Here is a 25,504-nt window from a genome sequence, read left to right as displayed (position 1 = left end):
CAACCCGGATCTCCAGCCTTTGAGGCTGATGTGCTTACAACTAAAGTTGATCACTGTTCCTTGAGACCTGCACAAATTTAAAATAAAATAAAAATGTCTCCACCTATATCAGGGAACACCATACCGGCCCCCACAGTTCAGTTTAAAAGTTGGGAGACAGACATTGTCTCCACCTAGATCAGGGGACACCATACCGGCCCCCAGAGTTCAGTTTAAAAGTTGGGAGACAGACATTTTTGTAGCAAATTCGTAAAACACAAGAGTGCCCCTGTTTTATAGGAGAGCTTGGAGAACTGTAAACAGATCCATCTATTAACATATTAACCTTGCTAGCAAACAAAGAACACTAAGGTCTAAAGTTGTGATTTACACAGGTGAGGCATTCCTCCGGGAACCCCTTTAAATTCTCTCCTTTTTTGGCAGTTACATTTTTTTTTTAAACTAAGCTGTTAATTTGTCCTGTTTTTTACTTCAGATGCAGTCAGTAGTCATTTGTTCAACCTTTTTCCTTATACTAGTAGTATTCCTCGAGTTTTGATTTTAGGTCCTCTCTTCTTTTTCATCATTTGTGCTATTCAACTGGTGGCCCGCGAGTATGTTTAAAAAAAGCTTGTGAGAGACTCCTATTTTTGCAGCAGATTCTTAAAACCATAGATTGTTGTCATAGAGACATTTTTTGACTTGCTTTTTTGCAGGAGGTTCTTAAAAACAGCAGAGTGCTCTTGTAATTCCGACAAAATACATAGAATAGACCAGAATCAATGTCTACTGTGGAGGACGCTTGCTCTCCGGAACTTATAGAATAAGACTAATATTAAAGGAAGACGTCTGGCTTCCCGGTCCTTAGCTTTTTTCAAATGTAATGTTTTTAGGAATGTATGAGTGCCAGATATTGAACACATTTATAAAAATAAAGTGGATGGGTAATAAATGTGACTGTGGAGCAAAATGTACGCCAAAATTTACACCAAAGCATATCAAATACATATTATCTAGACCAGTGTGTCTTAATGGTAGGGCCCATTGTTTGGCCGCAGGCGCTCCCTATAGGGCCACCGAAAAATACTGTTATCTATTTCCTAGCTGTGGTCGTATAAGTTGCAGCAGTACCCAGTTGTAATACACTTTTCCACCACTTGTGGCAGTAATGACAATGTTAAACAAACAGAAGAAGTCTGGCACTAAATTCCAAGACAAGTTTCTGATGCGCAAAGTTTATGACTAAAGTGGTGAAGCTGGATTTTCATTTGCACTTACATTTTATTGACAGTTTGTTTAAGAAACATATATATATATATATATATATATATATATATATATATATATATATATATATATATATATATATATATATATATATATATATATATATATATATATATATATATAATATATATATATTATTATTTAGTTATATAGTATGTACATTTATTTTTAACAACCGTATATGAGTCCCTTCTTTTAAAGTAGATTTGATTAGTTTTATTTTGTCATCAGCCTGACCTAAGCCTTGTTAGTAATATGTTTAACTAACAAATGGTTTCATATTATTTCAAACTGTTTATCCTGTTAAACTATAAGTAGGTTGGATATAATTGTCGAATATGACTAAAATCAAGAGTAAAATCACATTTTCAGTGTTATTATCTGAGTGGGACCCAGGCCCGAAGTGGAAATATGGCCCCCAAAACAACTAAGTTTAACATACCCTGACATAGATGAAACGCCACACAATGGTCTTGAAACTATTATTCATTAAAAAAAACACAAATTATTTTTTCAAATGTTTTTAGGACTGTATGAGTGCCAGATATTGGAGACTGTTTATAAAGTCTGGATCAAATATTAGCAGCAACACACAGAGCAGGACTGTGCTAAGGGCCAGTGGGCGGAGAAGCAGGAAAAGCAAAGGTTAATACTGGCGGAATGATGCTGTGCAGCTCAATAAATCGTCTCTGAGGCAGAAGAAAAGGGGTTTTCAACTGCAAAAGAAGCACAATTTCAATACTGACAGGGGTCAGAGGATAAGACGAGGCGAGGCATCCTCCTTTTGTTCAGTAATGAGTTCCTCATTTGTTCTCCAGAGAAATCAAAATGAAAAAAAAAATGGATATCTAAGTCAGTGTTTGCCGTGTTTTATTACAGTAGCACGTGCTGGCTTCATTTAGTGCTACCTCCTGTTTCCCTTGTTTTTGTTTTTGCCAGGCAGTAGACTTTATTAGCTGCTCAACTTCTTTTTTCAGACCGAAGGTTCACTATTTCATATTAGCTTCCTTTAACACAATAAAAAAGTAAAATTTTAGTGCTTGCAATATAACATAATGCATACTCTGTTTTGCGGGGTATGGAAACGCCTGTGTCGAATTGAGTATATAGTCCCAAGTGTTAAAATACAATATGCTTTGGTCGGCATAACCCGCCTATTGTTGTAGCTTCTCAAGCAACCTTTTGTTTCGCTCTGTTCCACAGTTGCACCGATGGTCTCAATAACAGAAGTGGAGAAAAACTGGTATGCCGGGCAAGCAAATGTGAGGTTCATCTGTGACGGCCAGGCCAATCCCCCTGCCCGTCAGTACACGTGGGTCAGGTCAGTATACCACCTCCCAAAATAACATCCTACGTATTAGATTATCTCACACCTCTTAGATTTCAGCAAGCATTTTACTCCAGTTTCTTAATAGATGAATTAAACGCGGATGTTTTGTATAGCGGCATCCGTGATCCCTAGGGGACTGCAGAGGTATTGCAGGGGAGTCGTGAAATGTTATGTTGAGTTACATTTTTTTTTAAATATATTTATTTGTAATCCCACTGCAGTTTTTGTTCAAAATTTAAATGCCTTTAATGCACATTAGTTTATGAATGGTAGTGGAATAGCCACCCTACTCACTGTACATTGCAGGTTTAAAATCAAGACATTGAATAAAAAATTCCATTATTACAGTATATTTATGCCGGGATTTAAGATAGCTAGCAATGTGTTCTCGCTGCCTTTTTATTTGAATATCTTAATATAGCACAATAACAAGTTTGATTTAAAACTAATTTTCAGTAAAGGGGTTCTCTGCCCCAAAAATGTTGAAGACCCCTGCTTTAGAGGAGTCAGTGTACAGCTTGTATTGCAATATGGAGTTCAAATCCAGTGAAAATGTGTCAAAGCACAATATCTATTTTTGAAATAGCTGGAATTAATGTTTCCACTCTGTGAACTGCAGCTCTCTTGTGTTGACAGCACTCATGCAGCCCCAGATCATGGCAATATCACCACAATGCTTAACTGTAGGCAAGACACAATTATCTTGCTACTCAATTGCGTTGCCAGCAATCTGGACAAAAATGGCTGTGTGTGGACTTATTTTTTTGTGGAGGCTTTATGCTGACTACTATAAAGTATATCTTTAGAAACGGTTTTTTACAAGGAAAAGGAGCATGTTTTGCTTCTCAATGTCCCACTGCATGGTGGAATTCATGTCCTCTCAATGAACCAAGGCTCCCTTGTGTCGACAGCACTAATATAGCCCCAGATCATGAAAATACCACCACCATGCTTGAGTGCCGGCAAGGCACAATGATGTGCGGACAAGGCACAATGCATGTTGGTATTTTTGTGTACTGTCAATGAACCTCAGCTCCCCAGTCTCGGCAGCTCTCGTGCAGCACCACATCAAGAAAATACCCCCACCCCTCGCCACTACGTTGTGTTGTTGGTGCCTTAGATCAGTGGTTCTCAAATGGGGGTACGCGTACCCCTGGGGGTACTTGAAGGTATGCCAAGGGGTATGTGAGATTTTTAAAAAGTATTCTAAAAATAGCAACAATTCAAAAATCCTTTATAAATATGTTTATTGAATAATACTTCAACAAAATATGAATGAAAGTTCGTAAACTGTGAAAAGAAATGCAACAGTTCAATATTCGGTGTTGACAGCTAGATTTTTTCTGGACATGTTCCCTAAATATTGATGTTAAAGATTTCTTTTTTTGTGAAGAAATGTTTAGAATTAAGTTGATGAATCCAGATAGATCTTTATTACAATCCCAAAGAGGGCACTTTAAGTTGATGATTACTTCTATGTGTAGAAATCTTTATTTATAATTAAATCACTTGTTTATTTTTCAACAAGTTTTTAATTATTTCTTATATATTTTTTTCCAAATAATTCAAGAAAGACCACTACAAATGAGCAATATTTTGCACTGTTATACAATTAAAAAAATAAGAAACTGATGACATAGTGCTGTATTTTACTTCTTTATCTCTTTTTTTCAACCAAAAATGATGTGCTTTGATTAGGGGGTACTTGAATTGAAAAAATTTTCACCGGGGGTACAGCACTGAAAAAAGTTTGAGAACCACTGCCTTAGATAATAGCTGACTGTGTGCTGGCTTATTTAAAGTGGAAGCTGTACACTGACTACTCTAAAGTATATAATGATAATGATGATAATAGATTGGATTTATATAGCGATTTTTTTGACACTCAAAGCACTTAACAGAGAGAACAAATTTTCACCGGGGGGTACAGCACTGAAAAAAGTTTGAGAACCACTACCTTAGATAATAGCTGACTGTGTGTTGGCTTATTTAAAGTGGAAGCTGTACACTGACTACTCTAAAGTATATAATGATAATGATGATAATAGATTGGATTTATATAGCGATTTTTTTGACACTCAAAGCACTTAACAGAGAGAACTGAGAGCCTATCACTCATTCTCTCACGTATTCACACATATTTGTAGCCACAGCTGCCCTGGGGTAGACCGACGGAAGCGTGGCTGGAAATTTGCACCTACAGCCCCTCCGACCACCCCCAAACATTCATTCCCATTTGTGCACCAGTGTGAGCAGCACTGGGGGAAAAGTGGATGAAGTGTCTTGCCCAAGGACACAATGGCCCTGACTAGGAAGGCTGAAGCTGTTATTCGAACCAGGAACCCTCAAGTTGCTGGAAGGCCGCACTACAATCTGAGCCACGCCGCCCCAATCTTTAACAAGGAACCGCTTCACCATTTGCATTTTGGAATTAATGTGTCCTCAATGAACTGCAGCTCCTTAGTGTCGGCAGCACTCGTGCAGCCCCAGACCATGGTCGCAGGCAATATAATTATCTTGCATATCCCTTGTGATGCCAGCTACAGTATTTAGACAATAGGTGGCTGTGTGTTGACTTGTATTAAGGGAAAGTTGTACACTGACTAATCTAAAGAAGTGATTCTCAAACTGTGTTACGCGGGCTCCATCGAGTGGTACGCCACAGAACCACCTAATTAAATATTAATTCACAGTATTAGTGTTCAAACTCGGTTTAATGTTACAGTGTAACCAAAATATTAATATACTGGTTAAATAAAACATCTGCCTTGTTTTAATGAATATTCAGGCCTACTACGCTACTGTGTTTTAATGTTGGTCATTATGGTGGTACTTGGAGAGTCAAGTGTGTTCTGAGGTGAGGTTTGAGAACCACTGCTTTAAAGTATCTCTCGGAAAGATGTTAATTTAAGGAACAGATTTGCCTTTTACATTTTGAAATTAATGTGTTCCCATTGAACCGTAGCTCCCCGTTGTCGGCAGCACTCGTGCAGACCCAGACCATGACTTTAGACAAAACAGCTATCTAGCTACTCACTTGTGTTGCTAGCTATTTAGACAATAATTGGCTGTGTGTTGACTTATGTTAATTGAAAGCTCTACACTGACTACTCTAAAGTAAATCTAAAAAAGCAGCATGTAAAAAAGGCAGAGAAATGCTGTCTTTTAAAGATAAATACCAAAAGGGCTATACTCGGGAGCCAAATAAAGTGACCCTGACAGCCCAACTTGACACTGGATCTGTTGAATCAGGAAGACTCTTGACGGCTATAAATAAAAGATTCCAAATGGTTCCTGCATCAGTGTAACTCCGGCCCAGTGGCACTTTGTTGTCCTCTGATATGAAAACAAGGCTCATGGCGACCTGACAGTAGAAGCAGAGTCTTGCCCGGTGAAACCTTATGCCCCACGGTTTTGACTTTAAAGAGTCTTTAAAATTGTTATTATACCAAATATATTTCCTGACTTTTGTAACTTTTTGTCCATGAAGTGCATGTAGTCTAGTTTGTACGCTTAGGCTGGTGCTTCTTTATGGAAATGAAAGGTTTCCTGTCGTTTCGTTTGTGCACAGGTTGGATGGGCCCATGCCTGACGGCGTTGAGATCGTAAGCAACGTGTTCATGTTTATGCGGCCGCTGCAGCTCAACGACTCTGGAGTGTATCGATGCGAAGTGACCAATGACGTCGGCCTCCGCAGCCAGGACGTGTCCCTGTGGGTGCAAGGTAATGTCCACCAACATTAAGGTCCAGGTCCACTTTGGCTCCGTCCCGACCGGATCTGGCAGATGAAGGGTATCACTAGCAGAGTTTCCCAGCGTTGTGGTTCTGGAACCGTAGTATTTGTTTGATATAGAAAATATCCCATGCAGCTCGGGTTTCACAGTCGTAATGAATCGCAATGACAGATTTGCAGGGCAGAAGAGTAATGTGCCGTATATATAAGCCGTGAAATGTTCCTGCGTAACCCTCACAGCGGTCGTGCGTGCGCAAATGTCAGTGCCATCGAGTGAAGGCCAAAGAGTGGACTTTTCTGGATCATCCAAATAGATTTTCCTGATTGTGGTTGTATAAACGTTGGGGATAAATCCTTGTCTGCAGACACTTACGACATTCACATCTGCTTCCTGTGCCGGGCCCTGCGTCGCCGCTTCAGCTCACTGCTGCAAAGTCAGGGGTGTGGACCCTGAGAATGCCGCGTCACCGCCTTTTTTTTATTTTCATTCCTCCTTCGCTCCTTTGTAATCCTTCTCCAAACAAAGCGACCGCTGCTTTGGGTTCCCCACCGGGCCGCACCGATCACTCGTTGTTTCTCACCGCCGAGTGGAAAGAGCTGGACAAGCCCCAAAAAAACTGTCATGCTCCATCTGTTTACAGGCCCGAGCCCCAGTCCTCGCATCCAAACGAAAGCACAGCTGACAGACATCCCGTCCAGGAAAGACTTGGCCAATTATCTTGCCTCTCTTGTCAAATATTAAGACTTGCGGCCCCCGTCTCCTTCTCTCACCCCGGTGGAGATAGCCATTCTCTAGCGCAGCAGCCATAGTTCCTCCTGCTAGCCCCCTCCCCCTGTTGCTGTTTTGCATTCCCGGCCGCATGTAAAGCCTTGTGGTTTTGGGCCTTTTACTCTCCCAGATGATCAGCTAGGTGTTCGCAGATGCTCTTAACCTACGTGAGGTTAACCCCCGCCCGTCCCTCCAGGGTGCAATCGACAGCGACCCACAAGGAAGGTTAATACCAGGATAACGGTTCCTTGACTTGTCGTTGCATAATTGCAACTCGTAATACTCCATGTTGTTTGGAAATACAAATCTTTTTGTGTTTTGGACCACTGAAGGCAGACTTTTTGCCAAGTTTTCACGACAGCCTACGTTTATGACATGCAGTACGTTGGTATTTTCCAATTGGTGGCTTTCCCGTGCCTCGTTAATTGAAGGGTTGCATCAGGAAGAGCATCCCGTGTAAAAACTGAGCCAAACAAATCACATTATTAGCAAAACTGACTCACGGTGGCTGCCCCGCATGAGAGTTGCTGATTTTTGTCCCGATCAACACATTTTTAAAAAGCTTTTCTTGTTAAATGTTGTGGCATCGAATGCTACATAAGATAAAGTGACTTGTGCACAATTAGGGATGTTTATGGAAAGTTCATTTTACAGTTAACCTGACCAAAATTAACATGGTTATTATTGCGGTATCTTTGAATGTGTTCAAAAAGTACCAATGTTTTTTTAAATAACTGATATAAATAGACACACAATTTTGCATGTTGTGTGTCTTATGCTTCACTGATAGTTAGTATTCTATCTTTTTCATGGCTGAACTTTTTTTTTTTTTAGTTTGTATTGCAGCACATTCAGATTTATTTAAATCAAAAGTGCATAGCAAATAAAAATTGTTATTACTGTTTATTATTTCTGGCAGGCATTCTACTCTGTTCAGCGGTCCTTGAACACACCGTAAAAACACCTGTTCTAAGTAAGCAGAGCTTGTAGGTTTGTTGTGCACAATAGAATAGTTTAGTTGCTCAGTCATCAACATGTTTGTATAAGTTTAGATTGAGATATGTTGTTTTTTAATGGGGAAAGACGTTAATGTCTCTTGTTTTCATGTTAGCATTTAAGCTTACGAGCTGGCGCCAGTCAGTCTGTGTGTTTATCAAACTGCAATTATCAATCACAGTTTTTCAATAATTTTAATTTTATCGAATTACCGTCAGTCAGTCTGTGGGTTTAAATACTAACCATCAGGAGTTTTGCAGTGATTATCATTCGTACCGTTTATCAATACGTCCTTATGCACAATGACTAAACAAAAGCAAAAAAAAACATCAGTAATGTTGGTATCATTTGTTTTTTGCACTCAAAGCCTTCCTGTAGTACAGGGGTCTCAAAATCAATTTACCTGGGGGCCACTGGATGTAGAAACTGAGTGAGGCTGGGCTGCAAGAAAAGATTTCTTGAAAAAACTAACATGCACTTTTTAATGACTTCACCTTCTTTGAATGGCTTTCCCGCCCTAGCAACATACTTGCCAACTCTCGCGATCTTTCCGGGAAACACACGAATATCAGTGCCCCTCCCGACAATTTCCCGGGGCAATCATTCTCCCGGTTTTCACCCGGACAATAACAATAAGGGCGTGCTGAGATGGCACTGCCTTTAGCGTCCTCTACAACCTGCCGTCTCGTCCGCTTCTCCAGTGTGCCGGCCCACTCACATTTTATATGTGGCTTCTGCAAGCCTACGGAAGTGACTCCCAATTTTCAGTGCCCCTCCAGGGGTAATTATTCTCCCGAACTTTGCCTTTACAACATTATTAAGGGGGCACCGTGAAGGCACTGCCTTTGAAATCCTCTACAACCTGTACAAATTGCGTGCCAAATTGATCAACAGCCATACAGGTCACACTAAGGCTAGCCATATAAACAACTTTATCACTGTTAAAAATATGCGCCACACTGTAAACCCACACCAAACAAGATTGACAAACAGGGCAGCATGGGATTCTGGGTATTTGTTTTGTTGTGTTTGTTTTGTGTCACAGTGCGGATGTTCTCCCAAAATGTGTTTGTCATTCTTGTTTGGTGTGGGTTCACAGTGTGGCGCATATTTGTAACAGTGTCGAAGTTGTTTATACGGCCACCCTCAGTGTGACCTGTGTGGCTGTTGATCAATTTGGCACGCAATTTGTACAGGTTGTAGAGGATTTCAAAGGCAGTGCCTTCACGGTGCCCCCTTAATAATGTTGTAAAGGCAAAGTTCGGGAGAATAATTACCCCTGGAGGGGCACTGAAAATTGGGAGTCTCCTGGGAAAATCGAAGGTATACAAATATAACGTTGTAAAGTGCCATTCATATAAACCTCGCAGGTCGTACCAACATTAAATTTTCATATTAAGGTGCGGGCCGCAAAATAACGTCTCGCTTTTGAGACCCCTGCTGTAGTATATATAGAGGCTTACTTACCTGAGTTTGTAAATAATTTACAAAACCAAACAAAAAATATTTTTTAATAACAAGAGTAAAAGAAAATCAATCTACCGGTAATCATTTTAGTACTAGTTGTAAACTGATACTAAACTAGGTATCGATAGTATTCATATCTGGATAGATCGCTCCTACTTTTCATTGAAGCTTTAGCGGTTAGCTTTTTGTGTCATTCTTTTTTCTGTAGTTGTTTCAATGATAATGATACTTATTTAGTTGTATTAGTATATTAGAAGTATTATGGTTTCTGTGGATAAAAGACGCGTTTGAGCCGGTGTTTTGGCACACGCACCTCCTGCATGTGTGTAACACGGAATATGGAAATGTAATCGTGTCTCACTGAGCGTGCATCACTTTTGAACGTGTGTACAATCATTAGCCGTGTGAACCCTGGCACAGCTGCGGTATAGCTCAGTTACAAATGGCAAATATCGGCCCCAAAAGCAGGATTAGATCATCAAACATCTCAAATTCAAATGTTAAGTTTTCAAATAAAAAATGCCTTGATTTACTTGTGTGCCTTTACTTAAGTAGTAGGAACTTCTACAAACTGTGGTACATTAGTGGTATGCCAAATAATCACTTGATTAAAGTAGTAGTGTATATTCAAACAAAGTGTTACTGTTCAAACTGTGTGTAATTTAATTTAATTTAAGTGTTTAACCTTAAATATAGTTGTTAAATTACACCTATACCTTGTTTTGAATAAATACTTAGGCCTACAACGCTACTGTATTTTAATGTTGGTCATTATGGTGATACATGGAGAGCCAAGTGTTTTATGAGGTGGTACTTGGTGTAAAAAAGTTTGAGAATCACTGTTCTGCATAATTGGAAGATACAAGAAATAAACCCTGCATAACTTAAGAAGGTGGCCTGTGAAGCTTTGATGGTGACTGATAAGGAGCAGAAGATGGAGAATGCATACAGCACAGCACCATGCTCGTGATGTATTGCTGCAGGGAAGGAGTGGCGGTATCAGGCTCCTACTAGCCCCACAGGCTGGAGGTCAAAAACGGAGACGGGCCTTTTGACCTTCTGTTGTATGCCGCCCTTTTCTGTCACTCTGGCTGCTATCACAAATGCCCCCCTATCCCCCGCACGCCCCAAATCATATGCAGGGACCTCACATCCATCACAGCATCTCATCTTCTCACCTGATGACCCTGCAGGAGGCTTTGGGAGAGCGGACGGGGGAGGGGGAGCTAATAGACTCTACCTCCTCGTCTACTTTTATGTCTCCCGTGCTCCAACGTAGAGCGTGTTTTATGTTCATTTCCTCCTTTTTTTTGCTCCGCAGTGCAGCTTTTAACAGATTATCTTCTCCTGCGAAACATAGTGTGTGTGGAAATTAATCCGAAGAAATGTTGTCAGTTGTTACAGAACATAAAGTGCAGCTCGTAACATTTATGATCATCCGGTCGCGTTTATTAAAGGGACCCTACTATGCAAAAAAACAACGTTGCTTACCTGATGTTTCCTCGTTATGTGTACCGTATTTTCCGAACCATAAGGCGCACCTTCAATGAATGGCCTATTTTAAAACTTTGTTCATATATAGGGCGCTCCGCATTATAAGGCGCATAGAATAGATGCTACAGTAGAGGCTGGGGTTACGTCAGTGGTTCTTAACCTGGGTTTGATCGAACCCTAGGGGTTCGGTGAGTCGGCCTCAGGGGTTCGGCAGAGCCTCTGCCGCGGAGGTCAAGACACACCCGACTCATCGTGTAAATTAAAACTTTTCCCTATCGGCGTATTATGGATAGCTCCAAACAATGTTTCCTATAATATTCCATCTGATTTGCAGGTGTGTAATTTGTTGTGAGTTCATGCACTGTGTTGGTTTTGTTCTTTGAACAAGGTGATGTTCATGCACACTTCATTTTGTGCACCAGTAAAAAAATATATATAACTTTGTCTTGAATTTGAATTAAAAAAACATTTTATTTTCCACTAAAAAAGGGTTTGGTCAAGGCGCGTATGAAACTGGTGAGGTTCGGTACCTCCAACAAGGTTAAGAACCACTGGGTTACGTTATGCATCCTTTAGATGGAGCTGCGCTAAAGGGAATGTCAACAAAACAGTCAGATAGGTCAGTCAAACTTTATTAATAGATTACAAACCAGCGTTCTGACAACTCCGTTCACTCCCAAAATGAATTAACAGCTGTTTTATTATTTTCCCCGATTCAATAAACACGTAAAAACTGTCTGATACTGTTACGGTAAATCAAACGTTAGTGCAATCACAATATAGTAACACTCGAAATAGTGCAAAGCATTAATATATCAATAACTCAACCTTGCTCAAACGATAATGTCAAACAACACAACACACAAAATAAACATGTAAAGCTCACTTTATCAAGTTATTCCTCATCCACGAATCCCTCAAATTCTTCTTCTTCAGTGTTCGAATAAAACAGTTGGGCGAATATGGCATCCAACATGTCCGGCTCCGTCTCGTCGAAGTCGTCATATATCCAAGCATGCACCGCGCGCGGCTTCTTCTACGGGGGAATATAAGGTTGGCGGCTGCTTACTGTAGTTGCGAGACCTCTTGTGGCATGTTTAATTCAGACACTGAAAAAGAAGAATTCGAGGGATTCGAGGATGAGGAATAACTTAATAAAGTGAGCTTTACATGTTTATTTTGCTTGTCTCTTAATAGGAGCAGTTTTGGGGTCTTTACACACAGAAACGTCACGCCTCCCGCAGTCATATATCCCAGCATGCACCGCGCGCTTCTTCATCTACGGGGGTAAATAAGGTTGGTGGCTGTAGAAGAAGAAGCGTAGAAGAAGAAACGCACTTCTTCTTCTTCGGGGGAAAATTAAGTTGGCGGCTGCTTATCGTAGTTGCGAGACCTCCATCCATCCATTTCTACCGCTTATTGTGGCTCAATATTGGTCCATATATAAGGCGCCCCGGATTATAAGGCGCACTGTCAGCTTTTGAGAAAATTTGAGGTTTTTAGGTGCGCCTTGTAGTGCCGAAAAAACTGTATTTGGGATCTGCGTAAGTCCTGAAAATATGCAATCAAACTGTGAAGGAATTGCAGAGATATTTATTAAACAATCTTGCCTTCCTTTTTACTTCCTTGAAAATAGGTCTGTAAAACAAAAATGTTTCACCAAAGAAGCATCATTACATGTTATGTAGACCTCATGGAGGTTTTTACATGTTGAAAAAAATCATGATATAACCCCTTTAATCCTTTCATCGCTTGTACCCACTGCAGAGCCCCCGTCCACCACGGCCAGGCCTATCACCACCACCGCGCCAGACCACATCTTCGGACTCGGCACCGCGGCGGACCAGCGGAGGTCCTCGTTCACCAACTCGACCCTGGCCTCTTTGCCAGACAGCACCCTGGGCACTATCATTGGTGGAGCTGTGGGCGGCGTGCTTGTCCTGGTCCTGGTCCTGATCCTGGCCGCAGCCTGCTTCATGCGCCAGCGCCGCACCTTCCGGGGCGACTACTACACCAAGCAGTACCTGGGACCCTCGGACATGCAGAAGGAGTCTCAGCTGGACGTGCTGCAGCCGCACGAGCTGCAGGAAGTGTACGGCGACAAGGCCAGCAAAGGCAGCCAGGATCTGAAACCCAAACTGGGCGGGGACATCATTTACCCCGACCACGTCCCGCAGAGCAAGGATAGGAACGACTGGGCCGACCGGGAGGGGGACTACTACCCCGATCACTACCACGGCCAGAACATGCACCCCTGCGGGCCTCCGGTAGCGAACGGCTCGCCATACATCCCGGAGGACTGCTACAACAATTGCACAGACGGCGACTACGTCTCCCACTTGGACGGATCCGTCATCTCGCGGAGGGAGTGGTACGTCTGAGGACGTGATCAAGAGACAGAAAGACTGGAAACCACTTCCCTTTAAGGACGCCTTTGCTGCAGACAAGCCAGGACGCCTCCACGATTTGATCTGTATGGGTTTACGGTGGAGGAGACGGCGCCTCATGTTTGTGCACCTGTCTTTAAGCGCAGCGCGGGAGGTCAGGTGTAGAGACCCCTCGTTTGTGATGCGTTTAAACCTCTTAAGTGGCTGGAAAGCTGCATTTCAAAGAGACTCTCCTCATGCGTGTTAAAGGGAAAGTCAGGAAAAAGGGAGCGCGAGAGGACTTCCTTCCACTTCAGTATTGCTTTAGTTTCAACTACTGAGAAGCGGCCGCGATAACCAAATCGAGGTTATTTTGGCGTCTGGAGCACCGAGTGATCATCATCGCGTTTTGTTTGTCTTCTCCCTACTTTTAATTTGGCATCAAAGCGACGCCTTGCAGATGTGAAGCTCACAGCTGTCATCATTTGGGGCTTCTGCGGCGACGCACAGCGCCGCCATTTTCAGCGTCGGCGGATAAGGAAAATAACACCACGCAGAAGGAGGGGGAAGCGTCGGAAACATTGTAGCCCGCTGACATCACCGTCGATCACAGAACTGTTTGGCTGCTCCCTGGAAATGTGATCCGCGGCTGCAAACAAAATGACGTGAAAAAGCGTCTCAAGTCGAGAGTGCGCGCCTCCCAAAAGGACATGTATATTTTCTCTCTTCACACCGACAACAAACCCGCTGACATCATTCTGATCTCACAGCCCGCCGCTTGATTTGAGCTTTTTTTCCGCCGCTCTTCCTTAGGATTTGAGACCACACCACTTAGGGGGGCTCAGACACAAGAAGCACGTGTTGAAGTGCGTCCCGGACGAGGCGTCTCCTGCCTCCTTGGGGTTTTTATTTTTTATTTTTTTCAGCTTGTGGGTGCTTCCCATCTCCGCCCTCGCATGCCGGCCCACCCCGCCCCGCCTGGGAATAAACCAGCTTTAATGTCAGTTGGCCTCAATGGCCGCACACACACATCTGCACACACGCAGCCCACATACGAGGAGCGGCCCTCGCCTCAAAGAACCTTAATTTAGCCTCTCGCACTCAATGATTTGCAGCACGTGTTCTCTGCTCGGAGGGTCTATCGTCAAACCCAAAACATTGTGAGCTGAACTAAGTGATGAATGTCGGAGGGTTTTTAAACCTGACTTTTAGTTTAAGTTATTGATACCCATTCTGTGTACATAATGCTTAGCATTAGCCTTTACCGTGTACGTTCCACCACAGATTAAATAGCCGGTGCCTTAGATGGTCTTCCTCGAGGCGTCTTCCATTTTAATATTAAAGTTTTCAAATGGTTCAGTCAGACAAAAGGTTGATTGACACGCCTTATACGCTTTTTAAACGGACGCATGTAACGAGTTAAGTTACCAAGCGAGCCAGAATCATAGAAAATATTGTCCTGTAAATAAGCTGGTGTTTGTTTTTGTGCATTGATGTGGGAAAAAAATTGCTTTTTTTGTTTTGTATGACTTGTTTGATATTCATACGAGAGTGGTACCTCGGTTTTTGTTAGTAATCCTTTCAAAAATGTCCGTCAAAATCAAATCGTACGAAAATCGAGGACGTTTTTGCCATTAGAAATCATGTAAATTCAATTGATCCAGGCCCTGCGATGAGGTGGCAACTTGTCCAGGGTGTACCCCGCCTACCGCCCGAATGCAGCTGAGATAGGCTCAAGCGACCCCAAAAGGGACAAGCGGTAGAAAATGGATGGATAGATGTATGGATCAATTGATCCAAAAGGAGTCCAGGATAAATGATATCAGACACTATGGCTTTCATTCAATAATAATGAATACATTCAGGATAAATGATCTCAGACATTATCATTCAATAATAATAATTTTTTCATTAAATATTATGAAATTATCATTTTAGTATAAATAATATCAGACACTGGTTTTCATTCAAAAATAAATATTATGAAATGATCATTTTAGCATAAATAATATCAGACACTGGTTTTCATTCAAAAATAATGAATAAATTCAGGATAAATGTTTTAAACACTGTGGTTTTCATTGCATAATAATGAATACATTCAGGATAAATGATTTCAGACAGTGTGGCTTTCATTCAATTTTAATGAATACAATTTAGGATAAATTATATCCGACGGGTTTTCATACAATAATAAATAAATTGGGACGAAGTAAATAATATCAAACTCTGATTTTTCATCAGATATGATAAAATTATAATTTCAGGATAAATGATATCACACACTGAGGTTTTCATTCATCCATCAATCCATTTTCTACCGCTTGTCTTTTTCAGAGTCCCTTAAAATTAGGTCAGGGTAACTTATATCCGACTCCGGTTTTTTATTAAATACTGTGAAATTATCATTTCTGGATAAATGATTTCAGACACTGTGGTTTTCATGCAACAATACCTAAATTGATTAAGCGTAAATTATATCCTACTCTGCTCTTTCATTAAATAAAATTATATGGATGATTTCAGGATAAATAATATCAAACACTGTGTAAATATCATCCAAAACTGTGTTTTCAAGAAATATTATTAAATGATTAAATGAGGATAAAGGATATCAGGTGCTGTAGTTTTCATTCAATAATTCCAAAGTCTATTCAGAAACTGCATTGTACGAAAATCCAAGAACATGTTCCTGTAAGATGTTCAGTAAATTTAATTTAACAAATAATAACACGTTGAGGATGAATGATATCAGACACTGTGGTTTTCATTCAATAACAGGGTAAGGATATATAATTAATTCCGGATGAATGACACCAGGTACTAATTTTCATTAAATAATAACGTTGAATTCAGAAGCACTGATATCAGACATTTTTTTTTAATAATCATAAATGAATTCCGTACAAATTATATGAGACACTGTGGTTTTTCATGAAGTACTACTGAATATTTCAGGGTTAGTAATATCAGATTCACTTTTAATACATGAATTCAGGATACATTATATCAGACAGTCTTTCATTTATTACTAATAAATCTATTCAGGATGACTGTAGTTTTCATTGAATAAGACCTTAATTATTTCCAAAAACAAATCATTTCAATCAATCCATTCAGGATTTTAACAAAACACATATAATGGGGAATAGTCATATGATATGTTGTACTCTAAAGATAATATATTAAATGAATATTTAACATCACTTACCTTTAATCAGGACTTTTGTTGGCAAAGACGGCGATGAGCAAAGTGGGAGGAAACCATGGGAGGGGGCGGAGCCACACTAACACCACCCTGTACTTTCCCACCCCAGTTATTTCTAGAATCGAACAATGTTTCTCACCTTCTTCATCAAAGTGCTGGCACTCACAACTTTATTCGCCCCCAAAGTAGATTATTTTGCAGTCATGCTGAATAAAAAAGTAGAAAGATCAGCTGAGTCTTACCTTGGCCAGGGATTTTTTTTTTTCCAATTTGAGAAAACACGACTCGTTTGTAACCCACAATATTTGGCCGTACGAAAACCGGGACAAACTGTTGGCAAATAAGAACCGAGGTACCACGGTATTAGTTGACCCTGTTTGACGAATATGGAGCATTTAGTGTTGTTCTCGACCCATGAACTTTTTGTACGGGATGATGGCGGTCTCACAGGAAGCGGAGATGAACGTGTGTCAGTTGTTGTTGTGTTTGCAATAAAGTAAAACCACATTATTGCACCCGTGCGTGTCTTCAGCCTGTCCTTCCAGACATGAAGCCTCACTTTGGACATTTGAAGAGTCCACTTAAGAGGTCGGACTTAAGGGACTTAACATCCTTTTTTTTTTTTTTTTGTCCATTCATGCACTGGCCCACAATGTTGACTTTAGTGACAAGTCATTAGCGTATACCACTCATCATTTCACTCCAGCTTGTTTTTAAAAGAATTTAGGAGGATTTTCTACCAAAAAAAACAACTAAACTAGTCATAGTTTGCGGTTCACTTGAGCGAGACTGCTTTAAAAAACTGCTTTGAGAATATGATATTCCTTAATAACCCCCCTTAAATCCACTTTGAAATAGCTACATTTACTCAAATGCAGCTTTGTGGTTTGGTTTTTGTGACGAGTTCTTGCTCTAAAAGCTAATGCAGGTGCTATGATGCTCATGCTGCTTTAAAAACCTATAATTTTCAAAATAAAATTGTCTGTTTTTCATATAAATTGTTAGAGAACGTGTGAATCGGCCATTGTAGTCCTGCTTCTTTAGTCTTTTTTTTTTTTTTACCAAATATCCTTGAAACTATGTTTTTGTGTAGCTCCTGTTTTTGTTTGATATTCTATCATGTTTTTACTGAATTGTATGCATTCAACTGCTTTTGTATGTTTGTTAGCAGCAATATGCTAAAAAGATATGCGAAGATCCGCCATTATCAACTTTTTAAATATTCTCCTGAGAACCGCCGTCCTCTGCGGTGGACAGTTATGTTTTGCATAACGCCTAGTGGTTAGAGTGTCCGCCCAGAGATGGGTAGGTTGTGAGTTCAAACCCCGGCCGAGTCATACTAAAGACTATAAAAATAGGACCCATTACCTTCCTGCTATGCACTCAGCATCAAGGGTTGGAATTGGGGGTTATATCACCAAAAATTATTCCCGGGCGCGGCCACCGCTGCCGCTCACTGCTCCCCTCACCTCCCAAGGGGTGATCAAGAGTGATGGGTCAAATGCAGAGAATAATTTCGCCACACATAGTGTGTTTGTGACAATCATTGGTACTTTAACTTTAACTTTAACATGGCTGTAAAACTGGTTTTCATTGAGGGCTACATGGCAGCCCAGCAGGCACAACACATTGAAACAACGTTGAGAACTTGTTGAATTAGGTCCTGATGTTGAACAACTCAAACCTAACGTTGAAACAACATGTTTTTTGACGACGTTTAATCAATGTTGGGTTCTGACGTTTATTTGACCATTGAATTTTGGTCATTTCCCAACCAACACAAACACAGCGTTGAAACAACATACTTTTTGACGTTGTTAATTCAATATCAGGTTGTGACTTAGATTTGACCATTGAATTTTGGTCATTTCCCAACCAACAACCTGGATTTAAATACAACAATTTTGCAACGTTGTTTCGAAGTCAGTTTTAAAGGACATGTATGTATAATCAACGTTATATCAATGTCTTGTGTCTGCAGGGAGTAATGGCTGCCCTCACAATGTGTGTATATATATATATATATATATATATATATATATATATATATATATATATATATATATATATATATATATATATATATATATATATATATATGTATATATATATATATATATATATGTATATATATATGTACATATATGTATATATATATATGTACATATATGTATATATGTATATATATATATATGTACATATATGTATATAAATATATGTACATATATGTATATATATATATGTACATATATGTATATATGTATATATATATATATGTACATATATGTATATAAATATATGTACATATATGTATATATATATATATGTACATATATGTATATATGTATATATATATATATGTACATATATGTATATAAATATATGTACATATATGTATATATATATATGTATATATATATATGTATGTATGTATATATAATAATAATAATAATAATAATAGATTAGATTTATATTGCGGTTTTCTTTTATTAGATACTCAAAGCGCTCACAGAGAAGTGGGAACCCATCATTCATTCACACCTGGTGGTAAGCTATATCTGTAGCTACAGTTGCCCTGGGGTAGACTGACGGAAGTGTGGCTGCCAGCTTTGCGCCTACGGCCCCTCCGACCACAACCTATCATTCATTCATCATTCATTCACCAGTGTGAGCGGCACCCGGGGCAACGGTGAAGTGTCCTGCCCAAGGACACAACGGCAGCGATTTGGATGTCAATAGGGGCGGAGCGAACCCACTACGCCATGCCGCCCACATATATATGTGTATATATATGTGTATATATGTAGGTGTGGGAAAAATCACAAGACTACTTCATCTCTACAGAACTGTTTCATGAGGGGTTCCCTCAATCATCAGGAGATTTTAATGGAAGCATTCACATACAATGGTTTATATAGAGCACAGAGTGGGTGGGTACAGGCAGGCGTAGGGTGTGGTGATTGGCTCATGTGTTACCTAGGAGGTGTTTCCGTCTGTGGCGGCATGTTGAAATGATTTCACTGCGCTTGTTGAGGGATGATAGATCTGGATGATATATAATAAACAGTTTCTCTTTTAAGCATAGGTTGCATCTTTTATTACCACTGTTGTAAGGTGTGCTGGATGCAAGAATTTGCCATGTTATTGAATATTCAACATTATTGTCTTTGAGGTTCCAAATGTGTTTGCTGAGTTCTGTAGAATTCCGCAAAGTCTGGTTTCTAAAGGAGGCGTTGTGATTATTCCATCTTGTTTTGAACGCTCCTTCGGTTAATCCTACGTACGTGTCGGATGTGTTAATGTCCTTGCGTATTACCTTTGCTTGGTAAACGACTGATGTCTGTAAGCACCTTCCGTTGAGAGGGCAATCAGGTTTCTTGCGACAGTTACAGTCCTTATTGGTTTCAGAGTCGTTTAGTCTGGGGGTAGGCAGTCCTTTTACAATTGCTTGGTTTGAAAGGATTTGTTGTATGTTATTCATACAGCTGTAGCTCAATTTGATGTTGTTCTTGTTGAATATTTTTCTTAGGGTGTTGCCTTTGGGGAAGTGTTTGTCGATCAGAGTGAGGAACTTGCGGCCGATGTTGGTTGAGACGTTTTTACTGAATGGCGGATTGTACCAGATGATGTTGTTTCGTTTTCTGCTCTTTTTTGGTTGGTTTCCTGGAGTGGGTTCATAGGTGAGGGTGAAGTTGTATCCGCTTTCATCAAGTGCTTTCTGGTACGGGGGGGTTGCTTGGTCGAATTCAGCTTTGCTAGATGACAGCATCGATAGCCTTTTATTAATTCCGGTAGGTATTCTTTTCGTGGTGGTGGGTGGGTGGTTGCTGTCGTGGTGCACGTATTGGAGTGTTGTGTTGGGTTTCGTGAATGGTTGGTAGCTGTTATTTCTCAGGTTGAAAGTGACGTCGAGGAAGTTGACGGTTTGCTTGTTGGCTTCAATCGTGATCCGTAGGCCGTTTTCTTTGAAGATTTGGCATATGCTCTACTTGGTGTTCTCGCTGCTCCTTGGCGAGGCGCGGCACACTGCCAGTCCGTCATCACGGTAAATACCAAGGTTCAGTTTGAGGCTAGCAAGCTGGGAGAGGAGGAAACTCCCAACGAGTTCGCACGTTTCTGCTCCGTCAAAACTCCCCATAGTAACGTCAAATGTTGAATTGTTCTTTTTTTGCCATGGTGTACTGTTGTGGATGAGTATGGAGTTCTTTGCGTGGATGATGATGTTTCTATCGTTGCCTGTGATTGAGTCGTAGTCCGAGGCGAAGTTTAGTGCTTGGGTCAGTAGGTCTTGCGTGATGGAAGGGTAAAATTCTTCGATGTCGAAGGAGATAAAGTTGTGTTGTTGTTTGTCTTGGATGTTGTTAAACCATTTGATTACTGCTGCTGTATTTCTCCATTGGTTGAGTGGTGTTTTGTCCTTGATTTTTGTGTTGATTCTGTCCAGGATTATTTTGCTGATTTTTCCTATTTCGGATGTGTATATATATATATATATATATATATATATATATATATATGTGTGTGTGTGTGTGTATATATATATATATATATATATGTGTTTGTATATATATATATATATATATATATATTTATATATATGTATATATATACATATATATATATATGTATATGAATATAAATGTATAGTATAAGAAGTCGCCTCATGATTCTACTGCACAATTGCTGATGCATTTGCTTGTTACATATTTTTTCATGCCCTGTCATGATCTGTTGTCTAAATCATGTTTTGTTTTGTTATTTTCTGTTTATTTTGGAGTCTTTTAGTTCCTGTTTGACATCTCCTGAGTTTGGTTTGGTTGCCGTCGCAGCTTATCTTTTTCACCTGCCTCCGGTGTTCGGGACGTTCATCTGTGTCTAATCAGAGGCACTATTTACGCCTGCTTTTGCCAGTCAGTCGACCTGGCGTCATTGTTCGATTCATGCCGTGTCCACGTACGTTTTGTTACCTTGCCAAATAAGTCTTGTTAGTTTATTGCCACAGTTCCCTGAGTGTTCCAGGCCATAGTTTATGCTAAGTATTTAGCCTCAAGTGCGATCAGCACCTTCTTCCTTTGCCTTGTTTTCCGTTTTTTGTACCTCTGAGTTTTTTGTTAAAGATTAAATCATGTCCCTACCTGCAAGTCCTGTCCGGAGTGATCCTTTTGCATCCCGGGGGAAAAAACTCATTGTGACATCAGCACTCTAAAGGCCTACTAAAATGCGATTTTCTTATTTAAACAGGGATAGCAGGTCCATTCTATGTGTCATACTTGATCATTTCGCGATATTGCTATATTTTTGCTGAAAGGATTTAGTAGAGAACATCCACGATAAAGTTCGCAACTTTTGGTCGCTAATAAAAAAGCCTTGCCTGTACAGGAAGTAGCAGACGATGTGTGCGTGACGTCACGCGTTGTGGAGCTCCTCACATCCTCACATTGTTTACAATCATGGCCACAAGCAGCGAGAGCGATTCGGACCGAGAAAGCGACGATTTCCCCATTATTTTGAGCGAAAATGAAAGATTCGTGGATGAGCAAAGTGAAAGTGAAGGACTAGGAAAAAAAAAACTAAACGGCAGAGCGATTCAGATGTTATTAGACAAATTTACTAGGATAATTCTGGAAAATCCCTTATCTGCTTATTGTGTTACTAGTGTTTTAGTGAGATTATATGGTCGTACCTGTACAACCTGAAAGTCGGAGGGGTGTGGCCACGGTTGTGGTGACCGCCAGTGTCTCTTCTGGGGGAAGTCATGTTCTCGACAAGGCGAAGGCAGCCGGGCTGAGATTTTTTTTTTCCCCTCCTCCGTGGTGGAAGCATCCGACAGGGGCGGCCGGTGGGAGGAGGCAAGAGAGTCCGCAGCTGCAGGAGGACCGACTCAAGCTCTCTACGGTAAGAGCTGACTTATTTCCACCATTTTCTCACCGAAACCTGCCGGTTGACATGTGGTAGGGAACAATGTTCGCTTGACCGCTCTGTTCCATAGTAAAGCTTCACCGTCATCCTTCGGGAATGTAAACAAGGAAACACCGGCTGTGTTTGTGTTGCTAAAGGCGGCTGCAATACACCGCTTCCCACCTACATCTTTCTTCTTTGACGTCTCTATTATTAATTGAACAATTTGCAAAAGATTCAGCAACACAGATGTCCATAATATTGTGGAATTATGCGATGAAAAGAGACGACTTATAGCTGTGAACGATGCTTGACCAAAATGTCCTCTACAAAGCATGACGTCACGCGCACACGTCGTCATACCGCGACGTTTTAGCATGATACTTCCGCGCGAAAATTAAAATTGCAATTTAGTAACCTAAACCGGCCGTATTGGCATGTGTTGCAATGTTAATATTTCATCATTGATATATAGATTATCAGACTGCCTGGTCGGTAGTAGTGGGTTTCAGTAGGCCTCTTGTAGACTATGCGGCAGTGAAAGTGCAGTTCAGTCGCCAGAATTTTTACATCAGGCAAATCATATCTGCTGTACACATTTACTTCAGAAAAAAAGAAGTGTTGGATACTTCTATTTTTACATTATTTGACTTAAATAAATGTTTGGGTAGAATTTTATTAAACAAAACCGTTTTTCACAGCGGTTTACCTTTTCTATAGTAAATCATAGAAGTGGCACCCAATGTTATTGATTTTAAATCGATTCTGAATCCAATCGTTACCCCCGAGAACGGAATCGAATCGTGTGGTGCCCAAAGACTCACAGCCCGAGTGTTCAGTGAGACGCCTTAAATGGATGATGTGACACCTTTTCCCCCTCGTTTGTCTCTGTCAGCTTCCTCCTCCGCCGCTGTCTTCACCTGTGAAGCGGACTTAATGGCCCGTTCCACACAAGGCCTCGTCCTGTCCGACTCAGCACCCACTTCATCACCTGGCCGACCAACAAGAGGCGCGGCGGCTTGTGTCGCACCTGGAAAAAGGTCGATGACCACCCACGTCTTGCCGCGACCCTGCAAATATGTCCGCTTTATGGCATCGGTCCCTAATCCGGGCTCTCCCACTCGGAGTGGCTGACTGTAATCCCCTATCAATATGTGTTGTTTAGCTAAGTGCCAACACTCCAGCCTGGTCCTGATTAGACCAGAAACCAGATCCTTAATCCTCAGAGGCATGTCGGCCCCCCAAAACTCCCTTCTTGGACTTCACTTTCATCACTCGGGCGTCCACGCCGTCAGAGCCGGACAACCTGGACCATCGCTAATCCATCACGGCGTGTTTGTGCAGGCATTGTGGCCAAATGCTCTTGCTGCTGGGCTTGGGTTACCTTCCTAAACTCTGGGGCAGATGGCCTTTTTTTTTTTTTCCCCCTTTTTTCACACTTAACGAATCCGTCAGCAAACGTGTTTGGTTTTGTTACGTCGTAAAACAGCAGTTTACCTCTTTCAACCTCCTTTAAAGCGCCAATACCCAGGGAGGCGATGGCGTGCATCAACTATGAGGGAAATGGTCCGTTTCACACTTCTTTTGCTGTAACCAGGGTGTCCAAAGTGCAGCCCGCGGCTATTTCTTTCACACATTTCCCAAGTACTACAACACAAAAACATAAAAGAGTGCAATGAAAAAGCAAACAGGTGAAATGTAACAAGAAAATGTTGCAACATTGACACTAAAACAGAGCTGCCATTCGGTCCAGTTCAGTTTCAGTTTATTTCGAACGTGCATAAAATACAAGCACAATGTAATGCATCACATATTTCCTGTTGTTTCATTTCAGCACATCAAAAAAGTAGTAGGAAGAAGCAGAGCGTATTTAATCCTACCCCTTTTCTTCCATCTATCCATTTTATACGCTTATTCCCTTTGGGGTCGCGGAGGGCGCTTTTCGTAGCAATTTTATCCTATTTGCTTGTTCTCTGTAACAGAAAAGTGAACAAAGAAAGAAATAAAAAAAAATAATATACCATAGGAAGTAAACGAATATTAAATACATAAATAATCTTTGTCTTAATAAAAAAAAATGTAGGCAGTTTTTTTTTTCTTTAAAACGGTCATTGCTCAAAAATATATTTAGGAATTAAAATGAATGGTGTTATTGAATATTTCCCTTAGAAATATTTGGGGGGAATATATTGCATATTTCGGGTTTGCCATAAAGAAAATATTTTTTATTTCACCAAAAATGCATAAAAAAATTAATCTGCAAATAGATCTAAAGTTGATCTCAAGATTTGAGCATTGAATTTTTTTTAATTTCACTCTCTGAATTATTGTTTTAAGGGAAAATGTTGCATATCTTGTGTGTTTGCCATTTAAAACAGTTTTCTTTACAAAAAAAAAAAGGCAATACGAATATATACAAATTTAAAATCGACAAATTCATCTGAGGTTGATCTAGAGATTTAAGCATTGAAAAAATGTCTATTGTTACTCTCTGAATTATTGTTTTAAGGGAAAATGCTGCATATCTTGTTTGTTTGCCATTACAAACAGTTTTCTTTACAAAAAAAGGCGATACGAATAAATACAAATTTAAAATCGACAAATTGATCTGAAGTTGATCAAGAGATTTAAGCATTGAGAGTAAAAAAAAATGTATTTCACTCTTTGAAATATATTTTTGGGACAAAATATTGCATGTTTTGTGTTTTCCGTAAAAAACTAAGTATGCTTTTACAAAAAAGGGCATTAAAAAAAAATAAAAATAAATACATCGGTAAATGGGTTGTACTTGTATAGCGCTTTTCTACCCCTTTTAAGGAGCCCTAAGCGCTTTGACAGTATTTCCACATTCACCCATTCACACACACTTTCACACACTGATGGCGTGAGCTGCCATGCAAGGCCCAAACCAATAGCTAGTATTCACAAAAATTCAAGTATTTGTTTTATATATATATATATATGTATATATATATAT

The 25,504-nt window shown here is 40.3% G+C and overlaps 1 protein-coding gene across 1 annotated transcript in view; it reads left to right on the top strand.

Annotated features, from left to right (window-relative positions):
* nectin3a (nectin cell adhesion molecule 3a) overlaps positions 1–17,144 on the top strand; it is a 54,158-nt gene extending 37,014 nt beyond the window's left edge. The window contains exons 4-6 of the mRNA XM_061877341.1: positions 2,470–2,587; positions 6,168–6,319; positions 12,823–17,144. Of these exons, the coding sequence (XP_061733325.1) occupies positions 2,470–2,587; positions 6,168–6,319; positions 12,823–13,436 (884 nt within the window). The 3' untranslated portion in view covers positions 13,437–17,144. The remainder of the gene's footprint in view (positions 1–2,469; positions 2,588–6,167; positions 6,320–12,822) is intronic.
* The last annotated feature ends 8,360 nt before the right edge of the window (positions 17,145–25,504 follow it).

The sequence above is a fragment of the Nerophis ophidion genome, linkage group LG18, assembly GCF_033978795.1.
Source record: "Nerophis ophidion isolate RoL-2023_Sa linkage group LG18, RoL_Noph_v1.0, whole genome shotgun sequence".
In the NCBI taxonomy this organism is placed as follows: Eukaryota; Metazoa; Chordata; class Actinopteri; order Syngnathiformes; family Syngnathidae; genus Nerophis; species Nerophis ophidion.
The sequence above is the reverse complement of the archived record's forward strand: the minus strand, read 5'-3'. Positions and strand labels throughout refer to the sequence as shown.